The sequence below is a fragment of the Chlamydomonas reinhardtii genome, chromosome 15 (assembly GCF_000002595.2).
Source record: "Chlamydomonas reinhardtii strain CC-503 cw92 mt+ chromosome 15, whole genome shotgun sequence".
Taxonomy (NCBI): Eukaryota; Viridiplantae; Chlorophyta; class Chlorophyceae; order Chlamydomonadales; family Chlamydomonadaceae; genus Chlamydomonas; species Chlamydomonas reinhardtii.
The window spans coordinates 304,040-318,056 of NC_057018.1; the positions used below are offsets into that span (position 1 = coordinate 304,040).

The 14,017-nt window shown below is 61.4% G+C and overlaps 2 protein-coding genes across 3 annotated transcripts; both read left to right on the forward strand.

The window, feature by feature from the left end:
- Positions 1–2,323: 2,323 nt before the first annotated feature.
- On the forward strand, positions 2,324–11,654 carry CHLRE_15g635700v5 (uncharacterized protein). Its single transcript, XM_043070518.1, has 11 exons — positions 2,324–3,180; positions 3,363–3,477; positions 3,632–3,713; positions 3,847–4,093; positions 4,700–4,775; positions 5,108–5,347; positions 5,573–6,490; positions 6,625–7,451; positions 7,775–8,239; positions 8,474–8,686; positions 8,839–11,654. Exons 1-11 carry the CDS (start codon positions 3,016–3,018, stop codon positions 9,865–9,867), a joined length of 4,377 nt encoding a protein of 1,458 aa, XP_042916382.1. The 5' UTR covers positions 2,324–3,015; the 3' UTR covers positions 9,868–11,654.
- Positions 11,655–11,863: 209 nt separating this feature from the next.
- On the forward strand, positions 11,864–13,984 carry CHLRE_15g635717v5 (uncharacterized protein). Of its 2 annotated transcripts, none has more exons than XM_001700554.2 (3): positions 11,864–12,445; positions 12,651–12,709; positions 13,067–13,984. In XM_001700554.2, exon 1 carries the CDS (start codon positions 12,133–12,135, stop codon positions 12,421–12,423), a length of 291 nt encoding a protein of 96 aa, XP_001700606.2. In that variant the 5' UTR covers positions 11,864–12,132; the 3' UTR covers positions 12,424–12,445; positions 12,651–12,709; positions 13,067–13,984. The 2 variants fall into 2 exon arrangements, with proteins under 2 accessions (XP_001700606.2, XP_042916383.1); XM_043070519.1 differs by having other exon boundaries at positions 12,651–12,702.
- Positions 13,985–14,017: the final 33 nt, after the last annotated feature.

Sequence of the window (14,017 nt, forward strand, 5' to 3'; positions counted from 1 at the left end):
AGTTGTGGTGCATGGTCGGTGGTGCGGACCCTACTGCGCTAGACCCGTCCAACGCTTGTATTCGCACAGGTGAAGTGGCACATGCGGGATGACAGCGCCCGAATGCTGTGCAGTCGGGTGCGTGTCGGCGAGCAGGGTTCGGTCAGGCACCGGTAGAACAGCGTCGGCGGAGGATGCGCCAGGGAGGAAGGGGAGGGCACATGCAGGGTGGCAAGGAGGCAGGGGGTGGCACAGGCGCACAGGCAAGGAGGCAGTGGCGGGCACGGGCAGGGACGCGGGCAGGGGGACGCACTGGCAGGGGGGCAGGTGTGGTTACAAGGCGGTGCGCACGCCCAGCGTGACAGGAGACTTCGCGCCGCCCGCCATCGCCGGCGCCACTTTCCACTGCCCGCCTTTGTTTCTGAGAGAGTGATTAGAAGGAAGGAAGGGGAAGGAAGGCGAAAGCACCAACACCGGCACACAGCCTGCAACATAAGCAAGCAGCAGAACGCCAGAGACCCCCGCACCAACCACCAGAACCCAAGGGCATCCCTCCGCAGCAAAGCAAGGGCAGACCGGGGCCCCCAAAACATGCGAAGCAACCACGGAACTCACAGAACAGAGAAAAAAAGAAAGGAGAAACACGGAAACCCAACACCCAAGCCCAAACCACCGTGAGCACGGGAACCACCGGGTGCGCACACACAACTGAGCGCCGGTACACCCGCACCAACACACCGCAAACCGGGCCCCGGGCCCCAAGCAGGCCACGGAGCACAGGCAGATGCTACCCGGCCGTCACACACGCCTGCCGATCCAAGCGGCCGCGCGCTCTGACCCAGCAACAAAGCAGACCAGCGACCACACGGGAACCACTGCATGCACGCGCACGACCAAGCGCAGGCACACACATACACCAACCCGCAGCAAACTGGGTCACGGTTCCCATGCAAGCCGGGGCACACTGGCAGCCCTAACGCGCCCCCGGACTCAAAGGAGTTAGTGGGGCCACATGGACTCGAACTCATGTAAATGCTCATGCTCACACTGGCAGCAGCCAACCGACTGCCACACCCGCGCACCGGACCAAACGCCCGCCGATCCATGCAGGCGCGCTCTGATCCTGAGGCCTTTCCGTGGTGACGTCTGCGCCTGGGAGCTAGCGGCCGCGCGCACGGGCTCCAAAACAAAGCAGACCAGCTACCGCATGTGAAGCACCGTCGGCGCACAACCATACGGTATGCATGCCCACACGCACGGGCCAGCACACTGAAAAGGCCCGGCCGCCCAGAGCGAGCAACAGCTGACGTCGCGATCTCCAGCAGCCGCGGCACCAGGCCCCGTGGGCACACGGGAGGGCCACCGTCCGCCACCCATTCCCGCTAGCTCCCAGGCGCAGACGTCACAACGGAGAGGCCTCAGGATCAGAGCGCGCCCCGTGCCATGAGAGCACACCGCGTACTGACCACTCGCATCCCACAGCGCCTGTTGCAGGACTGCCTCGAAGGTAGCGCCGGGGCTGGGGGCCTCATCGCGGCGGTCAGCAGCCAGCAGGACCGTGACATCCACTGCGGACAGGACGGTCCCTGCCTAGTCGCCCTCGCCACCACCCACGCACGGCAGCGTTCGGACCCATCCACCTCAGCCGCCCAAGCGGACCTCCTACAGCCAGCGAGCTGCTCGCACGCCCAGCGCCGCCGGCCGCTCCAGCCACCGAAGGCGACCGTCGCCGCGTATCAGCCGGCGGCAGCAGGAAGCCGGGCCGCAGGCCAGAGCCCCTGGACCCGACGGCGCGGGTGTCGTCCGCGCGCTTGGCTGCAGGGGCTTCACCGAGGTCGCCGGCTTCCTGAAGGCCACGCCGCCGCAAAGCCGACCGACCGCGGACCCACGACCAGCGTGGCGTACATGGCGGCAGGCCCGTCGGCATCGCCAGGAGGCATTGGAAATGGCGTGACGCCCCGGGGAGCGGCGGTGGCGCCGGAAGCGGCAGTGGCAGTGGAAGCAGCCGCTCCAGCACCACTACTGGGGGCGGGGGCGGGGGGCTTCGGTGGGGGGTTGGGTGGGAGGTGCGTGGATGCATGGGGGCGGGGAGTTGGAAGGTGAGGGCGGGGGTGGGTTGTAAATACCAGCCCAAGCTAAACCAAACTAATTAGACAGAGGCCAGGAAAGCGCAACAGCTAGCGGCAACGCAGTGGGGGCCATGCGGGGCCGAGTTGGCCACCCCGCACACCCCTGGTACGTGCCAGCCGTGGACCGTGCCACAGCCAAACCCCTCCATCCCATACACGTTACTTGCAAGGCACCTTGGCACGAGGGCTAGCAAGTTATTATTGTTCTGCGCGAACGAAAAAGTCGAAGGCAAGTTGTCACAAATCACTCTGGGTCGTGGACTGCTGCCTGCTGGCCAAGTTGAAAGGCAGGGCTTCCTGGTGTCGATGATATCCGAGCATCAGAAATGCTTAACATATGTTGCTGAGCTGACAGTGCAGCTGGACCGCGAACACCCTTGCTTCGTAATCCGTCCGTCATGGTGTGGGAACTTGCTTGATAATGAAGCGCACGCGCCTGGCCTCACACAATATCGCGGACACACAAGATTTGCACAAGCAGACATAAAATTTGTCGCAGCAGCAGGCGTATTTTTTCTGTCGTCACGCCATCCACCTCATAAGTTATGGCCGCAGTCTCTGCTTAGCGAATTATCTCTAGATGTACTGTTGTTATGTACAGGCTGCAAATCCATTGCCCGTTGCCGGCGGGATGCCGGCCGAGCTCTAGCAAGCAGCTACAGAAGGGCCTGACCTTATCGAAATATGATTGACTGTAAACACTTCCATTCAAGATACACAAGCTCAGTTCGTTATGAGGAGTTCACGACTGACTGCTGGCATAATGAGCATTATGAGCAGGGCACCTGGCAGAGCACAGCGCCAGTTGCTCAAAATCACGCTTGTGGTAGCCTTGACTGCATATGCGTTTGGGCAGGATGCTGGCACGACCGCCAGGGTCTCGACTGGTCGGCAAGCTGTCGCGGCCATGGCTGACCCGTCCGTTTCGTTAATTCTGCTAGAAGTGGACTGGATATCGATCTACGAGGCAGATTGCCCGCCCAATGCACCCGTGCTCATAACCCGGAACTTGACGCTACGGGGCAACGCGGCACGCGCCACTACGCTGGACATGAACTTCCTCCGGCACAAGGTTCGTTCGTGTCTGGTGGCTAGCCAAGCCCGACCCGACCCGACTCTACCCATGCGTCTAGCATGTTTGACTTGACTGTATGTATGTTGTCACTTGTGCACAATGCATCTTATGCTGTGGAGCCTGCTGCCTCTTGTTTGATCACGCGCTCCGTGCTGTCTGTCCCCCGCTCCTGCTCACAGTTCCGCATGCAGAACGGCACCATGATTCGCTTGCAAAACACGATTCTCCATCGCTCACGAGCGGGGCCCGCAAGTTTGGCGGTTGGAATGGATTTTTTCGCGCCAACCCTCCCCGGTGCGTGATGCGATTGGCTTTACGTACGGTGCCACGAGCTGTGGTGGCATGTGTTTGATAAACCCATGCCACATACATGGGCTCTTTACAATGAAGGCTAGGCTGTTCGGATGAATCTGGATCTTCATTGCCACCTTCCCGTTTGTTCTCACAGGCGAAGAGGCTATTCAGTGGATTGAGGACACCTACGGCATTTACCCAGTGTGCTACGACGTCGAAACTCTTCGGGCATTCACGTAGGGACCTGCGCAATGCAGCCGGGAGCAAGGGCGGGCATTTTCAGCTTGTACGCGTATGTAGTAAAACGCGGTCCTGTATGTGCTTCGCATTGTCAACCCCTTGCCGCTGCTGTTTGCCACACACGCGCAGGATGGTGACGGCGCACAACCCGCTGCCGCCACGGCTGCCACCAGGCAACGCGTGGCAAATCCCAGTACCAGTGCCCTCACCGCCGGGCATCTGCAAGAACGTGTCGGATGAGTTGACGCCGGATTCCGACCCCTCTGTACACCCTCTGGACCGCTGCTACGTGTTTGCGGTGCGCTGCCTAATCAGCTCCGTGTACGGCGCAGACCTGTCGCCGGTGTCAGGCAATGCCGTGGCCAACGGCTACCTGGTGCGTGCGTGGCACAGGCAGGGCGGGCGCGGGGGGTGGGTGGGGGGCATGTGACGAAGGTAGGCATGTTGTGGTGCCTGTAGTGCCGTGTTGCGGGAATGATTGCCTGTCAAAATCTGCTAGCTAGTCCTTATACTGTAAGGATAACGATAATTGTATCGGCACTAGCGGCTGCCCCCTATAGAGGCTGCCTTGTGGAGGCTGCCGTGTGCTGGGGAACTCACTCGTCACTGGCGCGTGAACTGCGTCAGCAGGTCCCTCTTGTAACCAATGCAATCTGGGGAACTGGGTTCATTCTGCTGGGCGCCTGGGTTGGCGTGATGCCGCACCCAGACGCATGTCCTGTCGTAGCACCCACGCACCTACTGCTGCATGCCCGTGTATGCATGACTTGCACATGCACGCGCATCATCACGTCATCAACCGCCGTTGTCACTCTACTGCTTCAACTTTCTAAATTGTCACCTTCACACTTCCAGAACAAAATTGATTGGCTCAGCCCTACCTCAAAGTCGGTACTCTCTGTGTTTCACTCAACTTGCTCGCTCGATCCCGTCATTCATACATGTATGGACCGCTGCCCTCCCCCATTTGCTGCCTACCCAGGTGCACGTGGAGCGCGTGATCAACTTGTGTCCCCAGGTGCTGCCGAGCGACTGCATCACGGCGAGAGGGCCGCTAGGTGAGGCAGCGCGTGTTGTTACACCCCAGGTCCACGTGGCCACGTACGTGCTGGGCCCCTGTGCGTCATGCATGCGTGCATCTGAATGACACTGTACGTGGTGACCACGCGACACATTGGCGTCACGCATCGGTTCTTCGTCTTCAAAAGAGCTGACCTAGCATATGCTAGTAGTGCGCTTGTCCGGATAACTATTGTACTGCGTGCGTACTCCCCCGCTGGACTTCATGTACGGACATCGGTAACAAGGCGTCGTTTGCTATACTACTGTTTCTGACTGCGCCTTCACTTCTTTAATAATCATGAATGTAATCCCCGCCCTGCTTGCGCAGGCTGCGCTGTGCTGTGGCACAGCCAGCACCGACTCACGTGGCTGGACGGACTAGTTGGTGCTGGCTCACCCCCTCCCCCTCTCCCGCCACCGACACCGGGGGGCAACAACACTTTGGGCGGCGGTCAGGGGCAGGGGCCGGGACAGGGGCAGGCAGGGCCCCCGGCGAGCAGCAGCAACCCAAAGGACAGCAGCGGCGGCGGCAGCTCTGCGGGCGTACCGGTTGCAGCCGTCGCAGGCGGTGAGTTTAGTGCGGTTTGCGTAACTCTTGCTTCGCGTAACTCAAAACTCTTCGTGTAATGGGGTCTGTAGCCAACTAGCTAGTCCTTTTACAAAAAGAATAGCGCACAGCAGTGAGTGCCACCACTTGGAACCTCATGTCTTGTGAAAGGCAGTAGCCAAGCCCGTGGGTACTTGTCCTGTCGCTGAGCTAGATAGATCGCATACATGCAACACAAACATACAGGCATTGCTGGAGCGGTCGTTGCGCTGGCAGCTGTGGCCGGCGCCGTGCTGGTGGTGGTGCGCCGTCGGCGCCTGAGGCCGGCGGCCCACAATAATGCAGTGGAGGCTGGGTCGGATGCGAAGGGGCCGGCAGTACACACGGTGTCTACTGGGGATGTGGAGGCGCCGACCTCTGCTGCTAAGTCGGGAGCTTCTCCCTACACGAGCAGCAGCGGTGGTGCAACGCCTGTCCTGGCGCCCGGCTGCCCTGCCGCAACCGACTGCCAGGCCGGTAGCGCCGGCGTTGCATCAACTACATCAACCACCACCAGCAGCTCTGGTCGTTCCCAGGCAGTGTCGTACAGCGGCAGCAGTGGTCCAGGTAGCGGTCTCAGGTCCGCGGCCGAGCGTGTGCCGTCGCCCTTGCCTGGGGCCACGCCCACCGCAGCCGCAGCAGCCGCAGCAGCAGCCGGTAAGGCTACTGCAAAGCCGGCCCTGGCGTCGCCGTCGTCTGCGGCTGCTGTGGCCCAGGAGACCAGCAACAGCTCCAGCCTCAACAGCGCAAGCCTAGCGGCGTCTGTGGCTGCTGCTGCTGCTGCTGCTGCTGCTGCGGTTGCGGGGCCGCCGGTGAGTCGCCTCACGCCGCAGCGCAAGGACCTTCACACAGACGCTCGCCTGGAGATGTCGGCGCTGGGGCAGCCGACCAGCGCGCGCGGCTCCAGCACAGCAGCAACCCCAGGGCAGGAGCCGCCGACAGCAGCGGCAGCAGCGCTAGCGGACCCAGCTGCTGCGACCGAGACCGCTGCTGCGGGTATTGCAGTTGCTGCGGCCGCAGCAGTGGTTGCGGACGCAAGCCTGGATGCTGGAGACGGCAGTAACCAGGAGCCAAGTGACAATGTTGTCCGGCTGCTGCCGCTGGTGCTGGGCCGGGGCGCGTTTGGTGAGTATCATCATGCCTGTCTGTCTGTTAGGGCTTGCTTGCACGGCAGCTGGGTGGATGGAATCCATACACATGTGTACATATTCACACATATCATTACATTATTTACGTTTCCCTCGCTCTTACCTCTGCAGGCAAGGTGTACGCGGGCGTGTACCGCGGCCGCCACGTGGCAGTGAAGTTGTTGATGGGGTTGGGGCCGCACCAGCTGGCGCCGCCGGTACTCGCAGCAGGGCTGCCGGCGGCACCCCGCAAAGCCACGGCGGGGCCACAGCAGGACACGGTGGCGCCTGCTGTTGGCACTCCTACCGCCGTCCGTGCGTCAGCAGTCGCGCTGCTTCAACATACAGCAGATGGCACGGGCGCAGACGCCGCCAACCCGGCGCACACACAACAGCAGCAGCAGCAGCTACAGCAGCAGCCGGTGGCCAACAGCAACGCCGTTACCCAGACGACGACCGCGACTCCTGATGCTGCAGCTGCAGCCTGGCTGTCTCCTGTCAAGGCGGGTGGTAGCAGCAGCCCGGCCAAAGCAGTGCCGCAGTTTGGTACTCAGGTCCAGCAGGTGCTTCCAGATGGGTGGGATGAGAAGCAGCAGCAGCCAACGGATCCAACCGGCCTGCTCGCGGTGACGGCAGCGCAGGATGAGATTGCAAGGGAGCAGGACATGGAACAACAGCATGGGCAAGAGGGCTACCAGCAGGGGCAGCAGCCAGTGGCTGCTGTGGTGTCAGAGCACCACAACCACATGGCTCTGTTTGGAAAGCCAGCAGCTGCTGCTTCGCAAGCCCCTGGCGCTCTGTTGTCGAAGGCTGCAGCATCGGCTCCAGATGCAGCTGCAGCGGTGGCAGCTTCCACCGCTGCAGCTGCCACCGCTGCTGCTGCAGCTGCATCTGCTGCTGCGCCTGCCGCCGTGTGGTATGACCCGGAGGAGTTGGAGCTGTTCAAGCGAGAGGTGCAGGTAAGGCGGGCGGCGGCGGCGGCGGGTACAGTAGGTGTGCTGCGTTAGTTATCCTGGCAGTAATAAAAAAAGGGCTAGCTAGCAGATGACAAACCATTATTCCAGCAACAAGGCGCTACAGCGGGTAGATTGGTGTGCCGGTGGCATCGGGTGCTGCTGTGTGAAGATGCATGCATGCTTCCTGTATGTGTCGCCCAGCCATTGATGAGCCCGCTTGCCCGCTGGCTGCTGCCACTCTCCGTCTACTACTGTTCCTGGCTACGCCTTCGCTTCGTAAATAACTATGAATGCAACTAACCTCCCTACCTGCTGCTCCTCCTCAGGTGCTGGGCCGCCTGTCTCACCCCAACATCGTGCGACTGATTGCGGTGTGCATGGCTCCGCCGCGGCTGAGCCTGGTGATGGAGGCGGCGGAGACGTCGCTGGACAAGGTAGTTTACGGCGGCGGTGGTGGTGCGCCCGGCGGGGGCGGCGGCGAGCTGCTGCCGCTGCCCAAGGTGCTGCACATTGCGGTGCAGATCGCTCAGGGCCTGGCGTACCTGCACCCCACGGTGTGCCACGGCGACCTGAAACCCGCCAACGTGCTGCTCAACGGCGCGAGCGGCGACACGCCCGAGGTCAAGCTCACGGACTTTGGCCAGGCGCACATCCGCATGTCCACCACCTTTGGCAGCAGCAGGGCCACGCTGGGTGCGCTGGACGCGCCGGCGGGCGGCACCGCGGCGTTCTGCGCGCCCGAGTGCTTCGACCAGGCCGGAGGGCGGGCCGTGGCCGTCACATACAAGGCGGTGGGTGTGGGTTGGGCTTGACGGGGAGAGCTGCAGCTGATTGTTTAGTTGGCATTGTAAGGGTCACCCCGGCCAGCGCCTATAGTGTCCATGAGGCAGGAAGGCACGCAAAGATCGTGCGCACCACCTTGTAACCACACACACAGAGATAGCAAGAGGACGTGGCGGTGTGTTTGGCGTGCCGTACGTTGTTTTGTGGTCACATTCTTTATCTTTGCTTGCTTGCCCTCACAGGACATCTACTCTTTCGCGGTGGTGCTGTGGTGCATGCTGACTGGCCAGGAGCCGTGGCAGGGCCTGGGAGCGGTTTCCATCGCAGTGCAGGTCGCGCTGAGGGGTCTCAGCCTGCTGTCGGTGCCTCAGGCGTTGGCAGAGGAGCGCTGCCCGCCTAAGCTCAAACGCCTGCTGGCCGATTGCTTCGAGCCGGACCCGCGGAGGAGGCCGGCGGTAAGCGGGGCGTGGATGCGCATGCAATGGAGTTGCAGAGAGTGACGTGCGTGCTTACAATGGCCGGCTGTGTAGTTGGTGGCTGGTCTCTTTTCTGCTGCCGCTCTCACGCACTCGCTCCCTTTTTCCCTCGCTCCGCCGCCGCGCCTCAGGCTGCCGAGATTGTGAAGCAGCTGCTGCTGGTGGAGGAGCAGTGGGTGCGCGGCAGGGCCCAGCAGCAGCAAGAGCAACAGCAGCTGGAGCAAGAGCAACAGCAGCAGGCGGCGCAACCAAGGCAGCAGCCTCAGCAGCAGCTGCCCGCAAACGGCAGCGGCAGCAGTGGATCCGGCGTAGGCGCTGGTGTGCCGCCACCCAGACCACCCGCAAGTTCGGCCCTTTCACAGCCGGCGGCAGTAGCGGCAGCAGCCGCTGCCGCGTCATCAGTCACGCTTGTGGAGGGCGCCATCGCCACCTCCTCGACTCGCTCCTTCCGCCCGCGCACCAGCGATCCTGGCGTTCTGCCGCCGCCGCCCCCACCCGCACCGCTGCTGCACGCGCGCCAGGGCACCGCAGCGGTGGGTGCGGCAGCGGCCGAAGCGGCGGCCTGGGAGCTTCCTGGCATGGGCAGCTTGCCTCGCCCTGTATGGGAGAGCCGCGGCTCTGCTGGGACAGCAAGCACCAGCGGCCTGCTGCTGCCGCCGCTGCGGCCGCTGCGTGCGGCGCGCGCCACCTCAACCACGGCTGACACCTCGAGTGACGTCGTGTCACTGCTGCCGCTGCTGGACAGCATCCATATGGACATGGGCGGCAGCGGCAGGCGCTCAGCAGTTGCAGCAGCTCGGCCCCTAGCGCTGCTGACGCTGACCCAGCAGGCCGCCGCGCCCACACAGCAGCAGCAGGCTGCTATTTCAGTGGTGCCGCCGGCTGCCGTCGGTGGTGCTGCGGTTCGAGTGAGTGCCTTGGCTGCAAGCAGCCGCCGCGCGATGGCGGCTGCGGCGGCCGCGGCCAGGGCAGGGGCAGCAGTGGCAGGTGCCCAGCAGCAGCCTGCGCCGCCGCCGCATCCGCATGACCCCCTGCTTGGCCTGCGGCGGATGACCGCGGAAGCTGCTGGTGAGCAGCAGGCAGTGCCGCATGTTGGCTTGGAGCTGTGCAGGATCGATGCCCGCGGCTGTGGCAGTGCTGAGGATGCGGCCGATGTATGATGCATGGCGGCGGCCGTGAGATAGATGCACTGCTGGATCGGACCGCCACGAGCCGGGCAGCTGTAGCACACGCTGCCGCGCGCCTGGTTCACTCCGCGGCTGCGTCGTCTGCTGCTAGCTCCATTTGCCTGCTGCCGAGCTGGCACGCGCATGTATGCATTCGGACTCAGACAATCATGACTGTGCATGCGCGAGCCGGAAGGACTGGTTGAGTTACAGGAGGCTTGGTGTTGTCGGGTTAGTAATGTGTGTAATGGGCAGTCGGGCGTGCTGTTGCTTGCATCCGTGATGCCCTGGCCTCTAGCAGACGTAAGACGACAGCCTCCTCTCAAAGGAGCACATTAGATTTCTTCTCCTAAAATAGGTTTTGAAGGAGGTGGCGGCCATAGACCTAGGAAGGCCGGTGTTTTTTCGCGGGGGGTTGTGGGGGTTGGTGCATGAGGGGATTGTGTTCAGAATGGTAGTCGTGGGAGGCCAACGCGGGCGCTTCAGCTGGCTCTTTAGTTATTTCGTGCGCTTGACGTAGCAGTCATTAGCGCACTCGCGTTTGATTGCGCGCGACTGCAGTCGCAGTAGTTGCAGATGCTGACACAAAGTTGCCAGCCACAAAAGATCACGTGTACTTTCCCTTGCCACAGTGGCATGCAAGTAGTGATGCAACGCTGCACGCTGAAGCACGATGCGAATGAGGCGGGGGGGGCATGGTTGATGAGGCGCGGGCATGATACTGGTCAAGCAATACATGATTTCCAACTTGCGTGGGCCACAAAAAAGAACGTCAATGGGAGGGGGGGCTGTGCGCGTCCGGTGTCCGGCGGTATACGGTGCGTGGACATTCGGGACAGTTGTCGCAGATGGGTGGGAGGCGACAGTTCGTGCCAGATATGTGGGGGAGGTATGGTAATTGATGGGGGAAATAAGAGTTGGGAAATTACCCCACAGTTGGGAAACTGGGAAACTGCAGGCGGGTGCGTTCCAGAGGTGTATGTGTCATGAGGTTTGGCGTCTGTAGTATCGTTTTAGTCATACGGTGGTGTTGGTGGTGGTGTTTCTCTGGCTCTGGCGTCATTTCGCCTGCAGGGTGCAGGGCGAAGGTTGGGTGGCTATTGCTGCAGGCGCTGGGCAGCTAAAAGGATGGGTGTTGAGCTGAGGAGGAGTTGAGTTGTGGTTCAGTTTACCGTTGTGTTGTACACGTGTGTTTATTGAAAAGCTTGGGGCCCAGCTTTTGAAGATGGGCGGTTGGGTTGCCCTCTTTGCTTGGTGGCGAGTGTGTGGTGTCGGGAGGAGGGCCGCCCATGCGGCGGGCGGTGGATTAGCTAGCCCCAGCAACACCGGCCCTGGCCCGGTGTTGTGGTGTTGCTCTCTTTCACACGACCTATCGTGCGTAGCTTTGCGAAAGCATTGGAGTGATCAATCAACCGACTGCTGCCGACTGCCGCCCTCTGGCCCTAGCGAGGAGCTGTCGCCAAAGCGCCTTAAACTTCAGCCCCCGGTGGCAGCAGCCCTTGAGGCTTGAGCAGAACATGGCTGTGGCGTGAGGGCGTGACAGGTTGTTGAACAGGTAGCTAGGCAGGTAGGGTGGGTGGGTACGTACGTAGGTGTGTTTCCCGCCGTTGATATAGGTCCTCCCTCCTATCATGACTTCAGTTTGTTCCATTAACGTAATGCTTGCGGGGCACGCCCCATTGATTGCCAGGCGGGCCGCTAACGTTTGTGTGCGTGTGCGTGTGGCGTGGGGGGGGGGCGAGGGCCCAGTCCCCACAATATATAACCGACCAAAAATCCTATCTCGAACCTGCACAATGCGCTCACAGCTTGCCTCAGCTACAAACGGTCGCTATACCACACCTGGCTTCATAGCCCCACAAAGGGCGAGCCATCGCGCCGCGGAGCTAGACGGTCTGCTAGCTTTTGGGGGGGGGGGGGGGGGCGGGTACGACGCCCGCACAGCTGGCGCCTCAAAAGCCCAGCCTGCTTTGCTGACGCTGCTGGTCTGCTGTACTATTGTTGCTTATGGACTGGAACGCATTTAAAGGAACGTCGGACAAGAAGTAGGCCCGCCTTTAATTGATTTCAGTAACCAGCAGGGCCACGCTGTTTACGGCGACAGCATCTGCCTGCACTACCATTATACAGACCACGCGCAAAGGAAGCGGGTGCGAGAAGCTGCAAAAGCGGAAGCGAGACGCGTCATTTTCGCCTGCAAGGCCAGCGAACGTAGCTCAGCAGAACCAGCATAAGCTCTTATAGAACGAGCAAATGGGGATGAGTGCAGAGATGAAGCCGGTGTTCTCCGTGGTGCTTTGGTGCTTTGGCGATGGCTGGTATGAGGCCTGGGTGCCTGACGTCGTTGGCGCGATGGTCATCGCGTCCAGCGAGGATCAGGCGATGGCGGAAATTCGAGAGCAGCTGGCGGGTTGCCTGGACGGCGGCGACCTGCCGACGCTGTCAAACAGCCATGTCGCCGGGGAGAAGGCGGACGCGCTGCTGCGGGAATGCGCCCAAGGAGACTACCCTACGCCACTCTCCAGGCGCGTGGTGTCCCTCACCCTGTAGGAGCGCTTCTCAAGGGCAACAGGTAAACTCGTTACTCTCGGGTTTGTGTAGACGATGGGGTTGCTTTGGGGTGGCGTGGTGTGTGGGGCCGCGCCGGGGTTGCGTGGTGTGCGCTGGCGGCGCCGGGAACGCACACAGCCACGGACCTGCATCTCGCCTTGCCGGCCTCCTCCACTCCGGCAATCCTACGGCTTTCCCTTGATGACACGGCTTGATCCTGTTTGCAGTTTCGAGCCCATTCTGAGTGCCCCACAAGACCACAACGAGCCCCTGACCTCGGTGTGTGGTACGTTTCGTGCACAAGCTCATTTCCTAGGATGCACAGCGTGTGTTGGCACGGCGCAAAAAGGGGGCGTCGGCCAGGGACGTACCAGGAGCATTAGTCAGCGCTTACCGTACCATATGCGACACGTGTTGTAACGGGTTAAGTCCTGCGGAATTGAGCGTTGCAGGGCCGCCGCCTTTGGAACCCTGTGTGCCGCACTCGCACTCGTGCATGCCGTCGTCTTAACAACACAATCATGTTGTCTTGACGATGTCGGAACTGTGTGAGCGAGCGATGTCAGGACTGCCTGCTGCTGACGTGATGTCCAAATATCAGTTGTCCCTCGGTGCGCACGCACGTCCCCACGCACGCACGCAGGAGGCCGGCACTGACTATCTACGGCAACGGGATGGGCCAGCAAAGAGGCCAGGGCATACACAAACGCGCCGAGGACAAGGAGGGCTCTTCGGAATAGGCTGATGGCAGTAGCTAGCATTGGGCAGATAACCGACACACTGTAATGGGATGGAGGCGCCCCTAACCCGGCATATCCCACATGTTGTTGAGGAGCTGCGCTTCATACCACATTGATGGGGAGGTGGTGCGCGGCCCACCCAAGGTGGGATTTGAGCGGGGAGTGCCGTAGCACGTATTAGTAACTGGTTTTTGTGCTTGTGCAAACGGGTTGAGGTGAGACCACGCATTCCGTGTGCGTGTGTGTCGTTAATGCGAGGGGGGTGTAAGCATATTTGACAGGAATTGAAGATGTTGCGGGGGTGGGGTTATTCGGTAAGAGACTGTAGAGACTAGGGACTTACTTGTGCTGTGGACACGTCCCGCGTGCCCCAACTTGGAGCTTATCACCAGCAGCATTTCGCTCCGGCACAAGTGGCTGCGCAATTGGGGGCAATGCCGTGGCAGCTCTGCTGGCAGGCGCATGCGCTCTGGCAGCAGGTAGGCGCATGGCAGGATATGGCGGGTGACCGGACCGGGCGGCACGGTTCGTGTCAGTCAGGCTGCCTTATTAGACTTGCGTGTGTGTGTCAGGGTTGTGGGTTCGAGGTCAGCTAATTTAGGGCTGTTGCGGAGTGTCATTAGACCTTGTTGGGGCAAGCGGGGAATGAATTTGCCAGCACGTGGGACCATAGGTAGAGGAGTCGCCTGCTAGCAGTGGAAAGTACGGACGGCGGGTCAAGTAAGCCCGGATGGGCTTTGCCGGGGGTGCGACCAAGACGACGACCAAGCTAGCACAGGTTGCTTGCTTGTCTGACAGCAATCAAGTTGTCTTTTCTTATGAGCGAAGTAGCCCGTTTTGCAGCAGCTGCACGC

Excerpts from the sequence above, each read along its gene's own strand:
- CHLRE_15g635717v5 (XM_001700554.2), top strand. The coding sequence starts at position 12,133 with ATGAGTGCAGAGATGAAGCCGGTGTTCTCCGTGGTGCTTTGGTGCTTT.
- CHLRE_15g635700v5 (XM_043070518.1), top strand. The coding sequence starts at position 3,016 with ATGGCTGACCCGTCCGTTTCGTTAATTCTGCTAGAAGTGGACTGGATA. Across the intron at positions 6,491-6,624 it reads GCTGGGCCGGGGCGCGTTTG|GCAAGGTGTACGCGGGCGTG; the intron begins GTGAGTATCATC and ends TTACCTCTGCAG. Across the intron at positions 8,687-8,838 it reads ACCCGCGGAGGAGGCCGGCG|GCTGCCGAGATTGTGAAGCA; the intron begins GTAAGCGGGGCG and ends GCCGCGCCTCAG.